A 19,105-nucleotide genomic window follows, 5' to 3' on the forward strand; every position below is an offset into this window, starting at 1 on the left:
CACTGTGGCTATGCTCTTCCCATCCTGTCTTCTGTAAAAAAAAATCTATTCCCTTTTCTCAGTTCCTTCGCCTCCGCTTCATCTGTTCACAGGATGCGACTTTCCTTTCCAGGACATCAGAGAAGTCTTCCTTCTTCGAAGAATGTTGTTTCCTTTCCTCCACCATTGATGCTGCCCTCACCTGCATCTCCTCAATTTTCCGGACATCCATCCCATCTTCCCACCGCCTTTACAGTAATTCTCTTGTCCTCAGCTACCACACCATGAACGTCTACATCCAACACGTCATTCACTGCAACTTCTTCCTTCTTCAACGGGATCCTACCACCAAACACATTTTAACTCCCTCCACCCCCCCCCACCAACTCTCCACTTTCCACAGGGACTGCTCCCTCCCTGATTCCCTTGACCATTCGACCCTCCCCACTAATCTCCCTCCTGGCACATGCTCCTGCAAGTGACAGAAAAGCCACACCTGCCTATTCACCTACTCTCTTACCTATTGGGGTTGTCGGGGCTCTCGATGCAGCCTCCTCTACATTGGTGAGACCCGACGTAAATTGGGGATCGCTTTGTCGAGCACCTCTGCTCCATCCAGCAAGAGTGGAATTTCCCAGTGACCAACCATTTTAATTCCTGTCCCCATTCCCATTCCAAGTTGTCAGTCCATGGCCTCCTTTTGTGTCACAATGAGGCCACTCTCAGGGTGGAGGAGCAACTCCTCATATTCCCTCTAGGTAGCTTCCAACTTGACAGCATGAACATTGATCTATCTTTCTGATAATTTTATCCTTCCTCATTCCCTCTTCTTCCATTCCCCATTCTGCTTCTCACCTTTTCTCCTCACCTGCCTATCACCTGCCCCTGGTGCTCATCCTTCTTTCCTTTCTTCCATGGTCCACTGTCCTCTCCTATCAGATTCTTTCTTCTTCAGCTCTTTACCTGTCTCACCCACCTGGCTTCACCTATCTCCTTCTGCTTCCACCACCTTATTATGCTGGCATCTTCCCCCTTCCTTTCCAGACCTGAAGAAGGGTCTCAGAAACATCAACTGTTTATTCACTTCCGTGGATGCTGCCTGACATGCTGAGTTCCTCCAGCATTTTGTGTGTGTTGCTGATTGCTCCCACTCACCCCTTTTGTGGCTCTCACTCCTCATTCTCCTTCACATGAATGTGATGATCTACAACCTACTCAAACCCACCTTTAACCCTCACCTTATCTACTTAACCAATTTCCCCCAATATCCCCACTTAACTCCCCAAGTATTTCTCTTCCAATTATGTTCCTACCCTTATCATGTCCCCTAATTTTCCTCATCTGCTCCCTAACTAATCTCCTGATCTCTCTCCTTCCTCGCCACACCAGCTCCCCACCCCCATCCCTGATCACCTTGCTAAATGCCCTCCCTAGTGATCTCCTCAATGGACACTGTGGTAAATTTATGTAGCATGTGCAAATGAATCATGATACAGAATGTAATGACATCATTCTTTGTGTGGATGAAGCAAGCACCATGCGTTGTGGTGCTTTGGTATTAGAACAAGAAGGGTTATATGCCCTTAATTTAGAACTTTGTATCCAGGAGCCATTTCGTGGTTAGAACTTACCAGCAGACTAGTGAGTACAAAATACACCCCAATGCTTTGAAGACACCTTGTACTACTAATTCTGGATCTCCAAGACCTGCAGTTTTTGACATAACACTACATATTTACACACAAGGCCCTGAACCACTCAAGTTCCTGGTGCACAGGAAGCATTGGAAAGACACATGAAACTATGAAGAATAATGGCTGAAGGGATCATCTCCCTAAATGCTGCCCCCCAGTCATGACATGCTCTGGGATGGCCTTTGCCTGCTAAAAGATTTCCTCGGATGACCCTCTCCCAGACATGGTTCTCCCAATCTGGTTAGATTATTTTGCCCCCACATCACTTATCCTTCAGCCACCACTCTGTGCTGAGATCCTCAGCAGTTTTGGAAAATGAAGAGAAAGGGCAGTTGGCCCTTTAGTAGGCAATATATGACCAACAATGGGGAACCAAACCCCTTCAAACTCTTTGAATGTGGAATTTTTTTTCAATGCAGAAATCAGCATTGAATTATCATGCCCAAAGTGGCACGAGGCCCACGGGAAGCAACCATCCAGCCATTCTGACAACCCAAGTTCAGCAATGTGATGTGGGCCACAGATCAGTAACCAGAAATGCCAGTACCACTCTTCTAGTGTCAGCTGAACGATAACCAGAAGAGTATTTCAGAGAAATAATGAAGTAGCTTCAATCAGTTTGGAAAACACAATGAAGAGTATGATCCCTGAACCTACAGTACTGTGCAAAGTGTGATAGGTATATATATCTATCTAGGGTGCCAAGACTTTTGCGCAGTACTGTATTTGTCAACGTGGAGCAGAGAGCAAGTTTGTAAATTTGGCAGGAGCAAAGGATGTTGAGAAGGGTGAGGGTGGAGTGCCAAGGGAGAGGTGTGGGACAGGTGGCAGAGAAGGAGTGCCAGGGGTGGGGGGTGCTGCGGGTGCAGACACACCCAGCCCTGAGACACCAGGCAAGGTCATTTGATTCCAAACAATTGGTTTATTGATCATTACAGAGTGCCTCTCTGGTGCTTCCTGCTCCCTCCCCTCTCCCTTCCCCTTTCCCAACCATGATTCCCATCTCCCCGCCCTCACAGGACTTTTGTAGAGACTGTACATTGGTTTGGACAAGCCAGAAGTGTCTCTTATAACCTTTGAAACCTTAGCCTAAATAACAGAAGACATGATTGTTTGCCCAACCTACTACAAGTAAAATTTAACTGCATCTCGTTGTCTCTGTTTCAGTGACGCACTGAAGGATGGCTCTTCGAGACATTGGGAGGATGTTCTTCGTAATTTTACGGGCACTGACAAACTAAATGCCTCTGCCCTGCTTGAATATTTCCAACCCGTCACTGCTTGGCTGATAGAGCAAAACAATAAAAACAATGAGGAGTTGGGGTGGCCCGACTTTGAGTGGCGGCCTCCTGTCCCTGAGGGATACCCAAATGGTACTGGTAAGTACCAACTGAAATGGAAGTGGGCACCAGATACAGTGGACCCCATGGCAGTTCTAGCATCTTGCTTCAATCAGGTTCAACAACTTTATCAGCCAGGCCTTATTTTCTGACTTATTCAATTTCTATAGAAACTTGATTGAAGAAAGATATTTTGTTGACATTGCTGGCCTGCTTAGATCTCACCTATGGTATATGGCAGTCATTGCAGGCAGGACTTTTAGAACCAGTTCTTAGAATTACTCTGCCTAGTCAATGGTATTATGTACTTCCTGTGAGATAGCAGTTAAATAGTTTGAGACAGGACTTTTGATGGCTTGGGAAGAACAGCTGAATTTATACTCCCGGAGCCATAGATCTCCACTGCAAGTATTGGTAAATGGTGGTCCATTGCCCAAATTAATCAACAACTGTTATCTGTTGGAACACATGATAACTAGTTTGGTTTTAGACAAGCAAGAAGATTCTTTTCCTCCAGCAGTTCCATGCTGTACTAAATGTATTAATTTGCCTCCTCCCTACTTTAAAACAGCGGCAACATTGGAGAGGACTAATAGGCTGTAATACACTCCAGGATGTCCTGGGCAAGCCAGCAGCTATATATAAATGTAACGGTTTCCATAAGACTTGAAAGCACCAGAGCCCTCTCAAGCAAGGTGTTAAATGAGCAGGTATATCACAGCAACACACAAAATGCTGGAGGAATACACCAGGGCAGGCAGCATCTAGAGAAGAATGGACAGTCAACGTTTCAGGTCAAGATCCTTCATCAGGACTGTAAGAAAGAAGGGACATAGCTAGTATAAAAAGATGGAGGGAAGGGACAAGAGCTAGTAGGTGATAGGTGGATCCAGGTGAGAAGGGGTGATAGTAGATGAGGGAGGGGAGAGTGGGGAACCATATGAGAACTAGAAGGTAATTGGTGGAGGTTTCAAAGGATTGAAGCTGATAGAAACTGATTAGAAGGAAGGTGGAGCATGGAATAAAGGAGAGGGTGGTGGGGAGGCTTGTTAAAGCAACACACATAAAATACTGGAGGACCTCAGAAAGTTAGATAGCATCTATTAAGGGGAATAAGCAGTCAACATATTGAGCTGAGACCCTTCATCGGGACTGGAAAGGAAGGGAGCAGAAGCCCGAATCAGAAGGTGGAGGGGTAGGGCAGGATTACAAGTTGGCAGGTGACTGATCTTGGCATGAAATGTTGACTGTTTATTTCCCTCCATGGATGTTGTCTGACTGGCTGAGCTCCTCCAGTATTTTGTGTGTGTTGCTCAAGATTTCCATCATCTGCAGAATCTGTTGTGTCTCAGGTTTATCACAGATCATTTTAAGAATCAACAATGGAAATAATGCCCGTTAGAAAATAACTCCCAGACAGAGTGAGAGTAAATTTGAGCCCCATGCGTATGCTTACTGCAGTCTCCCACAATCCCTGCATTGTAACTTAGTCATTATAGTTCAGCCTCAACATCATAAATCAAAATCAAATCAGATCAAGTTTAATTATCATTCAACCACACATGGATACAGCCGAACAAGACAGTGTTCCTCTGGGGCTAAGGTGCAAGATATGCACAGCACATCCAAAATAACGAGCCAAAAAAAAACATAGTCACGCAAGAAAACACATATATAGTCCAAGACCCTGAGAGACATGCCACATAAATTGATGGTACAGTTCCTGGCAATTCAGCCTGTCGTTCTGCCGATTGAACACTAGAGGGCAGCACCAATGGGAGAGGCCAGTCCCCAACCGAGCACAGAGGCGCGCTACACCACCTCCAATGTGTCCTCACCTGGACTGCAGCAGCAGGCAATCCTGCTGCTTGAGACCTGAACTGAGGCTATGCAGATCCCATGCCACCTGTCTCACCACCAAACAAGGGGAACAGGCCTGAAGCATCTAACATTACCAATGTACAACATAGTTGAAGACCACACTTTGAGGAGCCAGGTCTGATGGCAAATGGGATGATTTTAGCTTTTAGTAGGAACGATAATCAGTGAGAAGCAGCTTACCCTGCCCTTCATACAGAATGACTTTATTTACCCTTGTAAGCAGCATAATAATCTGGCACCTACCACCTTTAGGATGGCTGAAGGCATGTCTCAACCAATGAAGTGATGAAAATTTTTAAAAACCTGAAGATTCTGGAAATCTGAAATAATAACAGTAAATGCCAGAAACATTCATCAGGTCAGGCAGCATCTTTGGAGAGAGAAACAGTTAACGTTTCAGTTTCAGAATACTTCTCTGATGAATTGTCCCAGACCTGGAACTCGGCAAAGAAGGTGCATGGTCTTTTAATATCATCATCTTGAGATAAATGGATGCCTGAGCTGCTAGGTACTGCTGGGAAAGATGCCTACAGTTCCTCCAACTTCAAGACAGCACACACTAGGTTCACATTTACTTCCTCAGCCTGTCACCATCCCTAGTGATCAAATGCAAACCCAAGGCATCACTAGGAATGGCCACATTGTGAATGGCGTGGTCTGCCAGTGGCAAACAGTGCAACCATGGCAGCAATTTAATATGACCTTCCCAGCTTAGGTACCACCTTCTTTGCTCTCCCTGTAACACCCTCTAGTTGTAAGCCCTTTGACTTTCTTGCATTTCTTCCATTTTCCACCCCCACTCCCACACCCTCCCTTTAACTTCTTATACACTAAGCTCTTGAAATGCCCCCCCTCCCTTATAGCACACTGTACAAAGCATTCCTCATGATCAACACACAAAAAATGCTGGAGGAACTCAGCAGATCAAGCAGCATCCATGGAGGCAAATATACAGTAAACCTTTCAGACTGAGACGTGACCATGGCTGTTGACTCCTGGGTGGCAGATTTTGTCTGAATTTCCTCCCAACCTTGGTTTGCTTTATTATGCTAACTAATACATCTTGTTGTCATAACATGATTTATTTTATTTCTGGCTTCTGACAGATAAAATCACTGATGAAAATATGGCGAAGACTTTTATCGATGAGTACAACACTGAAGCGGAGAAAGTGTGGTACGAGAGCACCGAGGCCTCATGGACATATAACACGAACATCACTGAGCACAACAACAAGATCATGGTATGTTCAACCCCCATTGCCCACTGAACAGTGCTGTAGCGGTGTGCTACACGCAGCGCTAAAATTACGACACGGAGTTGGTAACTGCAGTCGAAGGAAAAAACTTTATTCGAAATCCTCAGCCTCACTTTTAAGCCTCCCTCAACCTGCCCCCCGTGGCACAGAGGCTCCAAAGCTCTGTGCTCGCAAACCCCCGTAGGCTATCTAATTGTGAGCCGGTTCGGATGTGCCAGGAAATGGGTCGCCACAGTGCCTTAAATTTACAGATCACTTTAGTTTGCTGTTTGAGTCCACTAGGTGTGGGGTGGAAGACAGAATTTAAATGCTTCAGATAACCTGGCAGGTCCTGCTAAATAAATTATAGGCATCGTTGATAATAAACCACAATGGAAACAATCTACTGATTCACAGTAGACTATCCTGGACTCATCTTTGCCATTGTCCAATACAACAGCTTTAGACTTTCACAAAGCAAGCCCTGTCAACACACAATAGACTACGTCAGGGATCCTGGAACAAGTTTGTAGCTAATCTAAAGCAAGTTATGGCAATGGGCAATAAGTCATGTAAGTCACATAGAAATTAATTCAAATAGCATCACTGAAGTTTCAAAGATAATGCTAACATTGTTCCATGAATGGGAAATAGCCAAATGCACCACATGATCTCACGTTGATGTGTTTTAAGAAGCCCCCTGATGAACTGGAGGGAGAGGTGCATGAGAGGAGATCACCAGATCTTAGTTACATGTGTGCACGAGGAAATAAGCAAGTGTCAGAAAATGCACAAATATTTAACTGAATGTCACTACATGCAACCATGTGTCTCCATGGAGACTGCGCATGCCGTTAAATGTGTATATTGATTGCTGAAGAGCATGTTCTTGACAGCAATGTACAAGTGTGAATGAAATGTGTGTGTGTGTGTGTCTGTGTAAGTGTACATGCATGTCTGTGTGTGTGCATATGTGTCTATGTGCGTGTGTGTGTGCGTGCCATGCGCGCATACAAGTACCTGTGTTTCTCCAGACGTCACAGAATGAAAACATTAATAACATTTTTTCCCCATTAGTTGGAGAAGAGCCTAATCATGTCCAATCATACAGGAAGGTATGGGATGAAAGCTCGTAAATTTGAATACACAGATTTCCAAAACAAAGAAACCAAACGAATTCTGAAGAAAATGAGTGACATTAAAGAAGCAGCTCTGCCTGAAGCAGAAGTGAAGGAGGTCAGTGTCACATTACTGCAGTAAGGTATCCATTGTAATGCAATACCTTCCTCTTCGGCATAGCTTTGATATTGAAATAGATCTGTTTCCACTCCTGTTCTGTGGCTTCAGAGTTGACTAATGATGCCCAATGAGACCCACAAACCTGCCACAGGAGGAGCCTGATGGAGCAAGTTGGTAAAGTGGTAGATTGGTTTATTATTGTCACCCAATTTCCCTTGGGATCAATAAAGTATGTCTGTCTGTGCATTATTGCATAGTGTCCGTACAGATCATTTCATCACATCAGTATATTAAAGGAGTATAAAGGAAAACAATAAAACAATGTAGAACAAAGCATTGCAATTACAGAGAAAGTGCAGTACAGGCAAACAGTAAGGTGCAAGGCCATGACGAGGTAGATTCTGAGGTCACGGGTCCATCTTAAATTACATAAGGACCATTCAATAGTCTTATGACAGCACGATAGAAATTGTCCTTGAGCCTGGTGATACATGCATACAGGCTTTTGCATCTTCTGTCCATCAGAAGAGGGGAGAAGAAAAAATGTCAGGGATGGGTGGGGTTTTTCACTGTTGTCTGTTGTACCAAGGCAACAAGAAATGTAAACAGAGACTGTAGAGGGGAGGCTGGTTTCCACACTGTGTCCACAACTCTCTACAGGTTCTTGTGGTCTTTTTCTGAGTATTTGCCATACATGGAGACATAGAATCAGAGAAAAGTACAGCATAGAAACATCTGCTCATGTTCTCCTTAAACTTTTCATTATTCACCCTTAACCCATGACCTCCAGTTGTAGTTCCACCCAACCTCAATGGAAAAAGCCTGCTTGCATTTACCCTATTTATACCCTTCATAAATTTGTATACCTCCATCAAACCTCCCCTCAATATTCTACCAAACTACAATGCATCTGAATAGAATGCTTTCTACAGTGCATCTATAAAAATTGGTGAAGTTCGAAGAAGATGTGCCAAATTTCTTCCAGTTCTATGTCACATCTTTCTACTGATTTGATGCCATTCTTTACCAGCAGAGCCACACCACCTCCTTTGCCTACCTTTCCTCCCTCCAATACAATGTGTAACCTTGGACATTCATATGTATATTAAATAGCTAGATCAAAAATAGTGCTGAACAGAAATAACATTAAAAAAGTGAGGTAGTGTTCAAGGGTTCAATGTCCATTTAGGAATCGATGGCAGAGGGGAAGAAGCTGTCCCTGAATCGTTGAGTGTGTGGCTTCAGGCTCCTGTACCTCCTTCCTGATGGTAACAGGGTGAAGAAAGCAATCAAGTCACAACACTGAAATTCCTCCAATGCAAACACAAATTTCCTTAAATATAGAGATTAAGAGTGTACAGTACTCCAGGAAATGTTTCATCAAAACTTTCCTACATTTATACTCCTTGAAACAATGTCAGAGTAAGCAAAAATGATAAGACAAAGGCTCCTTATCTGAAAATATGCAATGTTCTTAACAAGGCAGATAAGTTGGCACTAATGAAAATCAATTATAGTTATGTATCAAGTGTCCAGTATCGATCAAGTGAGCAGTGTGGTGGAGCATGAGCAGGGGATGGGTTTCTCAACATGGATAGGATCTGTTGGTTTACCTATGCCACCAATAGATTTGGAGGATCTCACAGGTACTTTGAATATCAATGGGCCAATCAGCTCATTCAAGCTTGCTCCACCACTCAATAAGCTGAAGCAACCTTAGCTTTGGCATTGTTCCACTTTCTCTCCAGATCCCTTGACACATCTGTAATTCTTCTTCCAGAAATTTGCAGTCGACTGAGAACATAAATTCCTCCTCATCGCGTTCTGAAATAGTGATCATTTACTCTGAAATTTCCACGCCCCCCCCCCACCCCTGTTCCAGGCTCTCCCACCAGAGGAATCATCCAGTGACTGCTAATAAGATCGTTTCCCTTTCTTCTGAACTCTACTGAATATCAGCCCAATCTGCTCAAGCTCTTTTCATACATTAACCCCTTCATCCTATGATTGCATGCTGACCAAGGCTGGGGACTGTATACTTGGGGGTATTAGATGTTTCAGAAAGATGCACAGAAAGAATGAGAGGGTAGGGTGGTACCATTCATGAAGAATGAGATCACTGGAATATGAAGAGTAACTGTGCAGGAGCAGTATACACACTCCCTGGATGTACTCTAGAGCGCAGTATATATCATGAAACAATGGTGGATTTTAGTGAAGGTTTTACAATGATCTTGATAGATCGAATTATCATATATGTCGGTGAAGAAGTTACACTTTTTAAATACAAGAGATTGTGCTGATGCTGGAAATCTCGAGTATTGCACACAAAATGTTGGGGGAGCTCAGCAAGTCAGGCAGTATCTATGGACCCTGATGATGGGTCTTGATTATTTATTCCTCTCTATAGATGTAGCCTGACTTGCTGAGTCCCTCCAACATTTTCTGTGTGTTGCTTACATTTTTTAAGTAAGTTTTGGAACTTTCTTTTATCCTCCTGGAAACCCCTTGTTGTATGAGAGCTTGGAGGAGTGCACCAGTGTCAGGGGCCCAGTGTCAGTCCAGTGAACGTTGTGGTCCACCCGTTAGAACTGGTTGAACCTGAGAAGAGCCTTACTGTTGGAGATTGTGACATGAAGAGGATATGTTGGTTGACCTATGCTGCCGATGGATTTTGAGGATCTTGCAGAGATACCACCAACTCTCCCCAACTCTTTGACATATCTGTAAAACTTTCCCCTTCAATACATTCAATAATCATAATATGTTGGTGGTCTCCTCCAATGCTTCAAAGTGCCTCCTGAACTACTGGGGGTGACCAGATTTGAGGAGGACCATCACACATCACCCTTTGAATAACAGTCTCTGTTCTATGCAATACACACACACACACAAAATGCTGGAGGAACTCAGCAGGTCAGGCAGCATCTATGGAAAAGAGTAAACAGTTGATGTTTACGGCTGAGAAGGAAGGGGGGAGATGCCAGAATAAAAAGGCAGGGGAAGGGGAAAGAGGCTAACTGGAAGGTGATAGGTGAAGCCAGGTTGGTGGGAAAGGTAAAAGGGCTGGAAAAGAAGGAATCTGATAGGAGAGGAGAGTGGACCATAGGAGAAAGGGAAGGAGGAAAGGGCCCAGGGGGAAGTAATAGGTAGGTGAGGAGAAGTGAAAGGTCAGAGTGGAGAGTAGAGGATGTGGGGAATTTGTTCACCAGAAGGAGAAGTTGATATTCATGCCGTCAGGTTGGAGGATACCCAGACGGAATATAAGGTGTTTGCTCCTCCACCCTGAGCTTGGCCTCAATTTGGCACAACACATCGGAACAGGAATGGGAATCTAAATTATAATGTTTGGCCACTGGGAACTCCTGCTTATGACGGATGGTGCAGAGGTGCTCGACAAAGCAGTCCTCCAATTTACAGCAGGTCTCACTAATGTAGAAGAGTCTGCATTAGGAGCACCGGACGTAATAGAAAACTTCAGCCTACTCACAGGTGAAGTGATGCCTCACCTGGAAGAACTGTTTGGGGCCCTGAATGGAGGCGAGAGAGGAGGTGAATGGGCAGGTGTGGCATTTGGCGGCTTGCAGAGATAAATGCCGGGAGGGGGATTATTGGGGAGGGACAAATGGACAGAGGGATCCATCCCTGCAGAAAGCAGAGGTGAGGAGAACAGCATTTTTACAAGCCTTCCCTGGTTATACTCCCCAACTCTTCCTCCGCTACATTGACAACTACATTGGTGCTGCTTCATGCACCCATGGTGAGCTTGTCAATTTTATCAACTTTGTCTCTAACTTCCACCCTGCCCTCAAATTCACTTGGTCCATCTCTGACATCTCCCCTTTCTTGATCTCTGTCTCCATTTCTGTAGACAAACTGTCAACGAACGTCTCTTATAAACCTACTGATTCCCATGGTTATCTTGACTATACCTCTTCCCACCCTGTCTCCAGTAAAAATGTTCTTCCCTTTTCTCAGTTCCTTCATCTCCGCTGCATCTGTTCCCTTGGCGTGCCTTTCCTTTCCAGGACATTAGACATGTCCTCCTTCTTTAGAGAATGGGGTTTCCCTCCCTCTACTATTGATGCTGCCCTCACCTGTATCTCCTCCATTTCCCAGGCATTCATGCTCACCCCATCTTCCTGCCACCATAGTAGTGATAGAGCTCCTCTTGTTCGTACGTACCACCCCATCAGCCTCTGCATCCAACACATTATTCTCCGCAAATTATGCCTCTCCAAAGGGATCCTGCCACTAAACACATCTTTTCCTTCCTCACTCATTTGAATTTACAGCATCTACAGACTTCATCGTGTTTTTGACTCTGTTCTGGGTTTACCGAGGCCCCACTCACTTCTCTCAGATTTATTACAATCATGTTCATTAATCACCTCCCCAATCTTCATTCCGAATGAAAATCCCGTTTGGCTCGTTGCCTGACCCTAATTACACCACCATCTCAATCGTCTTCCCAGCCACTACCCCATCCATACCACACCATCACACCACTACTGTGTCAGTCCATGGCCTCCTCTATTGCTGCGATGAGGACATACTCAGGTTGCAGGAGCAACATCTGGTCACCAACCTGATGGCATGAGCTTCTTTTCTTTCTTTTCAAACCTTTATATTATTATTATACAAAATAACAAGAGTACATCAAAGACACATACAATGTCTTAAAGGAAAAAAACAATGTTTTAAAGATTGAAAAATATGGTGACATAAAAAAAAGAAAAAAAAACCTACTAAAGCAAGAAAAAAAACCCATGAGGTGTTGAACCCCGGAGCCGTGCGTCATACAGAAAGCTTCTAAAGATAAACATCGAACCAAAGCAAAAAAAAAACAACCAAAATTTACAATTAGATCGTGGAGGAAATGTATCAATTAACTCAAATGATAGTACCGAACAAATGAACCCCATCTTTTCTCAAAATCAAACATAGGTTCGAAGGTTGGACTTCTAATTTTCTCCAAACTAAGACATAACATCACTTGAGAGAACCATTGTGACAGAGTGGGAGCCGACGTATCCTTCCACTTCAACAGAATGGCCCTCCTAGCCATCAATGTAACAAACACATTAACATATTGGTCAGACAAAGAAATACCACGGATATTTTGAGGTATTATTCCAAAAAGCACAGTTAATTTGTTAGGTTGTAAATTAATTTTAAGTGCTATAGAAATTGTAGAAAAAACTGCCTTCCAAAACTGTTTCAGTATAGAACAAGACCAAAACATGTGTGTCAGTGTAGCTGTCTCAGTTTTACATCTATCACAATAACTGTGAACATTAGGAAAGATTTTAGACAATCTCCTTCATTAAATAGTAACAATGTACAATTTTAAATTGAATCAGCACAAATCGGAGAAGAGTTAACCAACTCGGAATCCGCGTCCAGTCCTCCGTCATAAAACTCAAATTAAGTTCCTTTTCCCAATCTTGATTGATCTTAAATAAAGGACGATTATCCCATTGTAATAATAAATTATAAATTCTTCCAATGGAGCCCTTCATCAAAGGGTTCATGCTCGTAATAGTATCTAACAGGTCGGCATCCAATATGTAAGGAAAATTACTTAAATATTTTTGTAAGAAATGTCTAACTTGAAGGTATTGTAAGAAGTGTGAATATGAAAGAGAATATTTATCAACTAATTGTTCAAAAGACATCAGTCTATCTTCTTTAAATAGATTCAAAACAGAATTAAAACCTTTATTTTCCCAAAGTAAAAAAATTGGATTGCTCAATGAAGGCTTAAAAATAATTTTGATAAATTAAACTACAAAGTTTAAATTTTTTTTGTAATTAATTTTTTTATTGAAGTTCATCAAACAAACATTTCCATAAGATGTATTTCAAACATTGTACATATATATCATATGATCATACATATCACAAAATCTCCACAAAGTATTTATCTGAGGTATACACTTATAGAAAAGAGTGGAAAGAAAAAAGAAGCAAAAGGAAAGAACTATGTACAAGTAGGGAGTGATCTTTTTTTTACAACAGATTCATTGATTTGTGAGAATAGAATAAAATAGAATAGAATAAAATCAGGTCTATGAGGCATTATGTAGTTAAACCATTTTTACCAGTATGAATCAAATTGTTCCGGCTTATGATTAACAGATGTTGTTATCTTCTCCATTTTGTAAATGTCCATTGTAATTTCCATCCATGTATTTAAAGTTGGGCTCTCCTGTGATAACCATTTCCTAGTAAGAGTCTTTTTACCAGCCACCAACAGTATATTCAAATATTTATCGTTTTTCAACCATTCTTGAGATATATATCCAAAATATATGGTCTTACTCTCTAAGGGTATTTCACATTTAAAGCTGTCTTGTAGGGCATTGTGTATCCCTCTCCAACAGTTTTTGATAACAGGGCAGTCCCAAAAAATATGATAATAATTTGCATTTTGATTTCCATAATTTCTCCAGCAAACAGGGAGGTTACTATCATAATGGGATTTCTGAGAGGGTGTAATAAAATGTCTTACCAAGTTTTTCCATCCAAACTCCCTCCATTTCTGTGAACTGGGACACTTCCTTTTCTTTCTAAATCTCTTTATTATTATTAATAATATGGACAGAATACAAATGATATATTAATAAAGAAATTACAAACATACAAATTCCATTACAGATGAAAAAAGACATAAACAATAGTTACAGTATAAGGGACACTTCCATTGATACCTCCATATTGTTGTCCATTCTTCCACAGATATAATTATCCCTCCTTCCTTCTCCCATTTTGTTTTAATGTATGAAGTCGAATGTGTTTTTAGATTTGACAACCCCTTATACATGCTTGAAATGATTCTACTACCATTATCTGAATTATATGCTTTTCTAAAGAGCTCTATCAAGCATGTACTTGCCTTGTCGCATCTGTAAATACCGATTAAAAATCTTGTTTTTCTAATAAGTGTTTCTCTTTAAGCATTTCAAAACTGAACAGTGTTCCTTCTTTCATTATGTTGCAAAGAACTGTTATTCCTTTAGCTATCCATTCCTTAAATCTAGCATCCAATTTATTTGGTGTAAAATCCGAGTCATATGCACACCATTTAAGAATTGCAATATCTCCCTCTAGATTATATTCTTTTATAGTAGTTTTCCATATTTTAAGATTCAATTTCACCCATTGGTTATCAATAGTATTTATGTCCTTTTGCAGGTTGTTATCAGCCAAAATTGCTTGTATGGGGATGGAAAGTACCCGCTCCTCAATGTTTTTCCATTGAGCGTCATATGATGGGTTACACCAACATATCACAGCTCTCAACTGTGCTGCAAAATAATAATCTCTAAGAGAAGGCAAGCCCCATCCCCCCTTTTCCTTTGCTAATTGCAAAGTTTTGAGATGAACTCTAGGCCTTTTACCCTGCCAAATATACCTTGATAGCATCCTGTTCCATTCATTGAATTGATTTTGATTAATCTCTATTGGTAGGATCTGAAAGAGATGTAACAGTCTGGACAGTATATTCATTTTGATAGACTCAATCCTTGAACTGAGACTGAAAAAAGGAATCAGGCTCCATCTTGCCACATTTTCCTTAATTTTTTTTTATATAGAGGCTGGTAATTACATTCTGATAATTTTGCCAAATCCTTTGGCATAATGATGCCCAAATATTTGAATGACTCTGTGTGCCATGCCCAGGGGTATCAACTTTCAATTTCTCTTGGTGGGCTATAGTAATGTGAAAGTAATTGGGTTTTATCTATGTTGATCTTGTATCCTGATAATTGACCATATTGTTCAAAGGATTGCATCAATTTAGGTAAAGAGTATGTTGGTTGCCCTAGATAAATCAAAACGTCATCCGCATAGCAAGCCAATTTATGCTCTGTCCCTTTAATAGTAATTCCCCTGATATCCTCATTTTGTCTGATGTATTGAGCTAATGGTTCCAGATATTGAATTTTTTGAAGAAGTTACGAGGAATGTTGACGAGGGTAAGGCAGTGGATGTAGTCTATATGGACTTCAGCAAAGCCTTTGACAAAGTTCCACATGGAAGGTTAGTTAAGAAGGTTCAGTCGTTAGGTATTAATGCTGGAGTAATAAAATGGATTCAACAGTGGCTAGATGGGAGATGCCAGAGAGTAGTGGTGGATAATTGTTTATCGGGATGGAGGCCGGTGACTAGCTGGGTGCCTCAGGGATCTGTTTTGGGCCCAATGTTGTTTGTAATATACATAAATGATCTGGATGATGGGGTGGTAAATTGGATTAGTAAGTATGCCGATGATACTAAGGTAGGAGGTGTTGTGGATAATGAGGTGGATTTTCAAAGCTTGCAGGGAGATTTATGCCGGTTAGAAGAATGGGCTGAACGTTGGCAGATGGAGTTTAATGCTGAGAAGTGTGAGGTTCTACATTTTGGCAGGAATAATCCAAATAGAACATACAGAGTAAATGGTAGGGCATTGAGGAATGCAGAGGAACAGAGAGATCTAGGAATAACTGTGCATAGTTCCCTGAAAGTGGAGTCTCATGTAGATAGGGTGGTGAAGAGGGCTTTTGGAACGCTGGCCTTTATAAATCAAAGCATTGAGTACAGAAGTTGGGATGTAATGCTAAAGTTGTACAAGGCATTGGTAAGGCCAAATTTGGAATATTGTGTGCAGTTCTGGTCACCGAATTATAGGAAAGATATCAATAAATTAGAGAGAGTGAAGAGACGATTTACTAGGATGTTACCTGGGTTTCAGCAATTAAGTTACAGAGAAAGGTTGAACAAGTTAGGTCTCTATTCATTGGAGCGTAGAAGGTTGAGGGGGGATTAGATCGAGGTATTTAAAATTTTGAGAGGGATAGATAGAGTTGACGTGAACAGGCTGTTTCCATTGAGAGTAGGGGAGATTCAAACTAGAGGACATGATTTGAGAGTTAGGGGGCAGAAGTTTAAGGGAAACACGAGGGGGTATTTCTTTACTCAGAGAGTGATAGCTGTGTGGAATGAGCTTCCTGTAGAAGTAGTAGAGGCCAGTTCAGTTGTGTCATTTAAGGTAAAATTGGATAGGTATATGGACAGGAAAGGAGTGGAGGGTTATGGGCTGAGTGCGGGTAGGTGGGACTAGGTGAGATTAAGGGTTCGGCATGGACTAGGAGGGCCAAGATGGCCTGTTTCCGTGCTGTGATTGTTATATGGTTATATGGGAGGGGAAGTGTTTCATCTGCCATTTACAGTAGGCGCTCATTGGAGCTAGCTAAGTCCTATTCAGAGCTCAGTCCTAGCAATGTTGCCCTGGGAGAATATACTGAAATTGGCTTGTTGGAGATTTGGAAAATCTCGCAATGGTTGAACTTCTCCAGTGCTTTAAGACGCTGCTAAGACTCTGAATGTTTCAGTGAATGAACCGACAATGACTTGGGAGTTAAACTTGTATCATCTGCGCACCACAGCTTGATGAATGAGGATGGAAACAATGAAATAGGAGCTTCCAGCTGTTGAGATGGGATATGAACTGCATTCTGCAAATCACTGAGAGTTCAAACTTTACTGCCAGTCTGTGTTCAGTCATGTGCATTCCTGGCCTGCAAATAGGAGGGACATATCAGGGAATGTGCCTAGTTCTGGTTAGGGAGAGGACAGTGTGTACCAGCTGTTGGTCTGCAGCTTCCATGGTGTCAGAAGTGAGAGGTACTGTGGAGAACATGAATATTCAGTATGGTTCAGTTGATAGAGAAAATTGCAAGTCAAGTGGTCGGGGCATGTTGACTGGTTTTCAGGTTAAAGGGTTTGAATTTACCTTTACTGACCACATGTCAGAACATTAAACTCTCCCAGCCTTATAACAATGGTATTGTGGTTTAACCACCATGGCTGTCTTTTCTCTATGTCTGCAACCCCAAAGACTCCAATAATTGGAATTTGTTCTCCCTGCACTTCCCAGGTCAAGAATTTACAGTTCCCTCCATTCTGCTTTCTGCCACTTCCACTAAACCACAATGTAACTCCCTTTTAAGAGGGAAAGTTTGGCACCAGTTGTGATATTGTGACAAGTTGCTCAACCCCAGCAGAATAGGACTCGGGCCTGCAGACACAGGGCTTTGACCTCCCCAGCTTTCTTGTAGCTAATACAATCAGCCACCAACAATAATTGGCCCAAGCAGTAATTTCCTCCAAGTTATACAAAAATGTTCACAACAAATACCAGTGATAATCTGTACATCAGTTCAAATGTTATGCAGCAATATCATGAATTCATACCAATGACTACATATTTTAATCACATTTTTGCATAAATCGCAACATACAAGCAGTTAATTGACATCAAATAATAATTCACAACAACTAATAAACTCTAACTAGATAATTGATTAGTAATTCATATTAAATATCTTATAGACTTATGGAGTTATAGAGCTCTACAGTATATAAACAGGCCCTTCAACCCATCTAGTCCATGCTGGCTTGGTTTTCTGTCTAGTCCTATTTACCTGCACACAGATACAGCTCTCCACACCTCTTTCATCCATGCACCTATCCAAACTTCTTTTAAATGTTATAATTGACCTGGATCACTATTTCTCCAGGCAGCTTGTTCCACATTTGCACCACCCTCTGAGTGAAAATGTTCCCCCTCGGATTCCCCTTAAGTCGTTCATCTTTCACCCTAACATATAACCTCTAGTTCTAGTCTCACCCAACCTCAGTGGAAAAAGTCTGCTTGCATTTACCTTACCTATATTCCTATCTATGAGTTGATGCAGGCAAAATCCCTGACCACAACGTACGAAGTTCGCCACAAAGCCAATCAACGATGAGATCTCCTCCCCACATCACAATTCAGTTTCTGAAATGGCTTCCATTCAGCTGATTGAAAGGTATATAAAGGCCAAGCATTCGGGGAGCACACCACATTCAACAGCACACTGGCGATGTCTCCTCATGTGGTGACAAAACATTTGCAAGTAAACTGTCAAGACCTGAAAACAACTCAACCCAACAATAGACAATAATCTAAATATGCCCTCACCAACATTTTATTTATACAACTTCTCAACATAGCATCCAAACTCTTGTGCTCAATGTTCTGAGTTATGAAGACTATTGTGTCAACGGCTCTCTTTATGACCCTATCTAGCTGTGATGCCACTTTCAATCAATTATAGATCTGTATTCTCAGAATGCTTTGTTCGGCCTCACACTCCAGTGCCCTACTGTATAAACCTTACCCTGGATTATCCTCCCAGAGAGCAAACCTCATACTTGCTTGCATTAAATTCCACCTGTCATTTTTCAGCCCATTTTTCCAGTTGGTCCAGATCATTAGTCAAGCTTTGATAGTCTTCCTCATGGTCCACTACACCCCCAATCTTGGTGTCATCTGTACATTTGCTGATTAAGTTTACCATATTAACATCTAAATCATTAATACAGAACCAGCACCGATCCCTGCAACACATCACTCGTCACAGGCCTTTAATCAGAGGAACAACCATATATAGTACTACCAATCTCAGGTTCCTCTCACTGAGCCAACTTTGAATCCAATTGACCACTTCTTCCTGAATCAAGTAACTTAACCTTGTACACCAGCCTCACACACAGGATTTTGTAAAAGCCTTGCTAAAATCCATGTAGACAATGTCCACTGTCTTCCCTTCATGAACCTTCCTGGTAACCTCCTTGAGATACTCTATAAGATTGGTTGGACATGATCTGCTATGCACAAAGTCATATTGACTATCTCTAATCAG

The 19,105-nt window shown here is 41.9% G+C and overlaps 1 protein-coding gene across 2 annotated transcripts in view; it reads left to right on the forward strand.

Annotated features, from left to right (window-relative positions):
- ace (angiotensin I converting enzyme (peptidyl-dipeptidase A) 1) overlaps positions 1-19,105 on the forward strand; it is a 153,639-nt gene that overhangs the window by 46,239 nt on the left and 88,295 nt on the right. For both annotated transcript variants that reach the window (XM_059955758.1, XM_059955757.1), the window contains exons 12-14: positions 2,841-3,052; positions 6,001-6,137; positions 7,209-7,367. In XM_059955758.1, coding sequence (XP_059811741.1) covers positions 2,841-3,052; positions 6,001-6,137; positions 7,209-7,367 — 508 coding nt within the window. The remainder of the gene's footprint in view (positions 1-2,840; positions 3,053-6,000; positions 6,138-7,208; positions 7,368-19,105) is intronic.

This window comes from Hypanus sabinus, chromosome X1 (genome assembly GCF_030144855.1).
Source record: "Hypanus sabinus isolate sHypSab1 chromosome X1, sHypSab1.hap1, whole genome shotgun sequence".
NCBI classification, from domain to species: domain Eukaryota; kingdom Metazoa; phylum Chordata; class Chondrichthyes; order Myliobatiformes; family Dasyatidae; genus Hypanus; species Hypanus sabinus.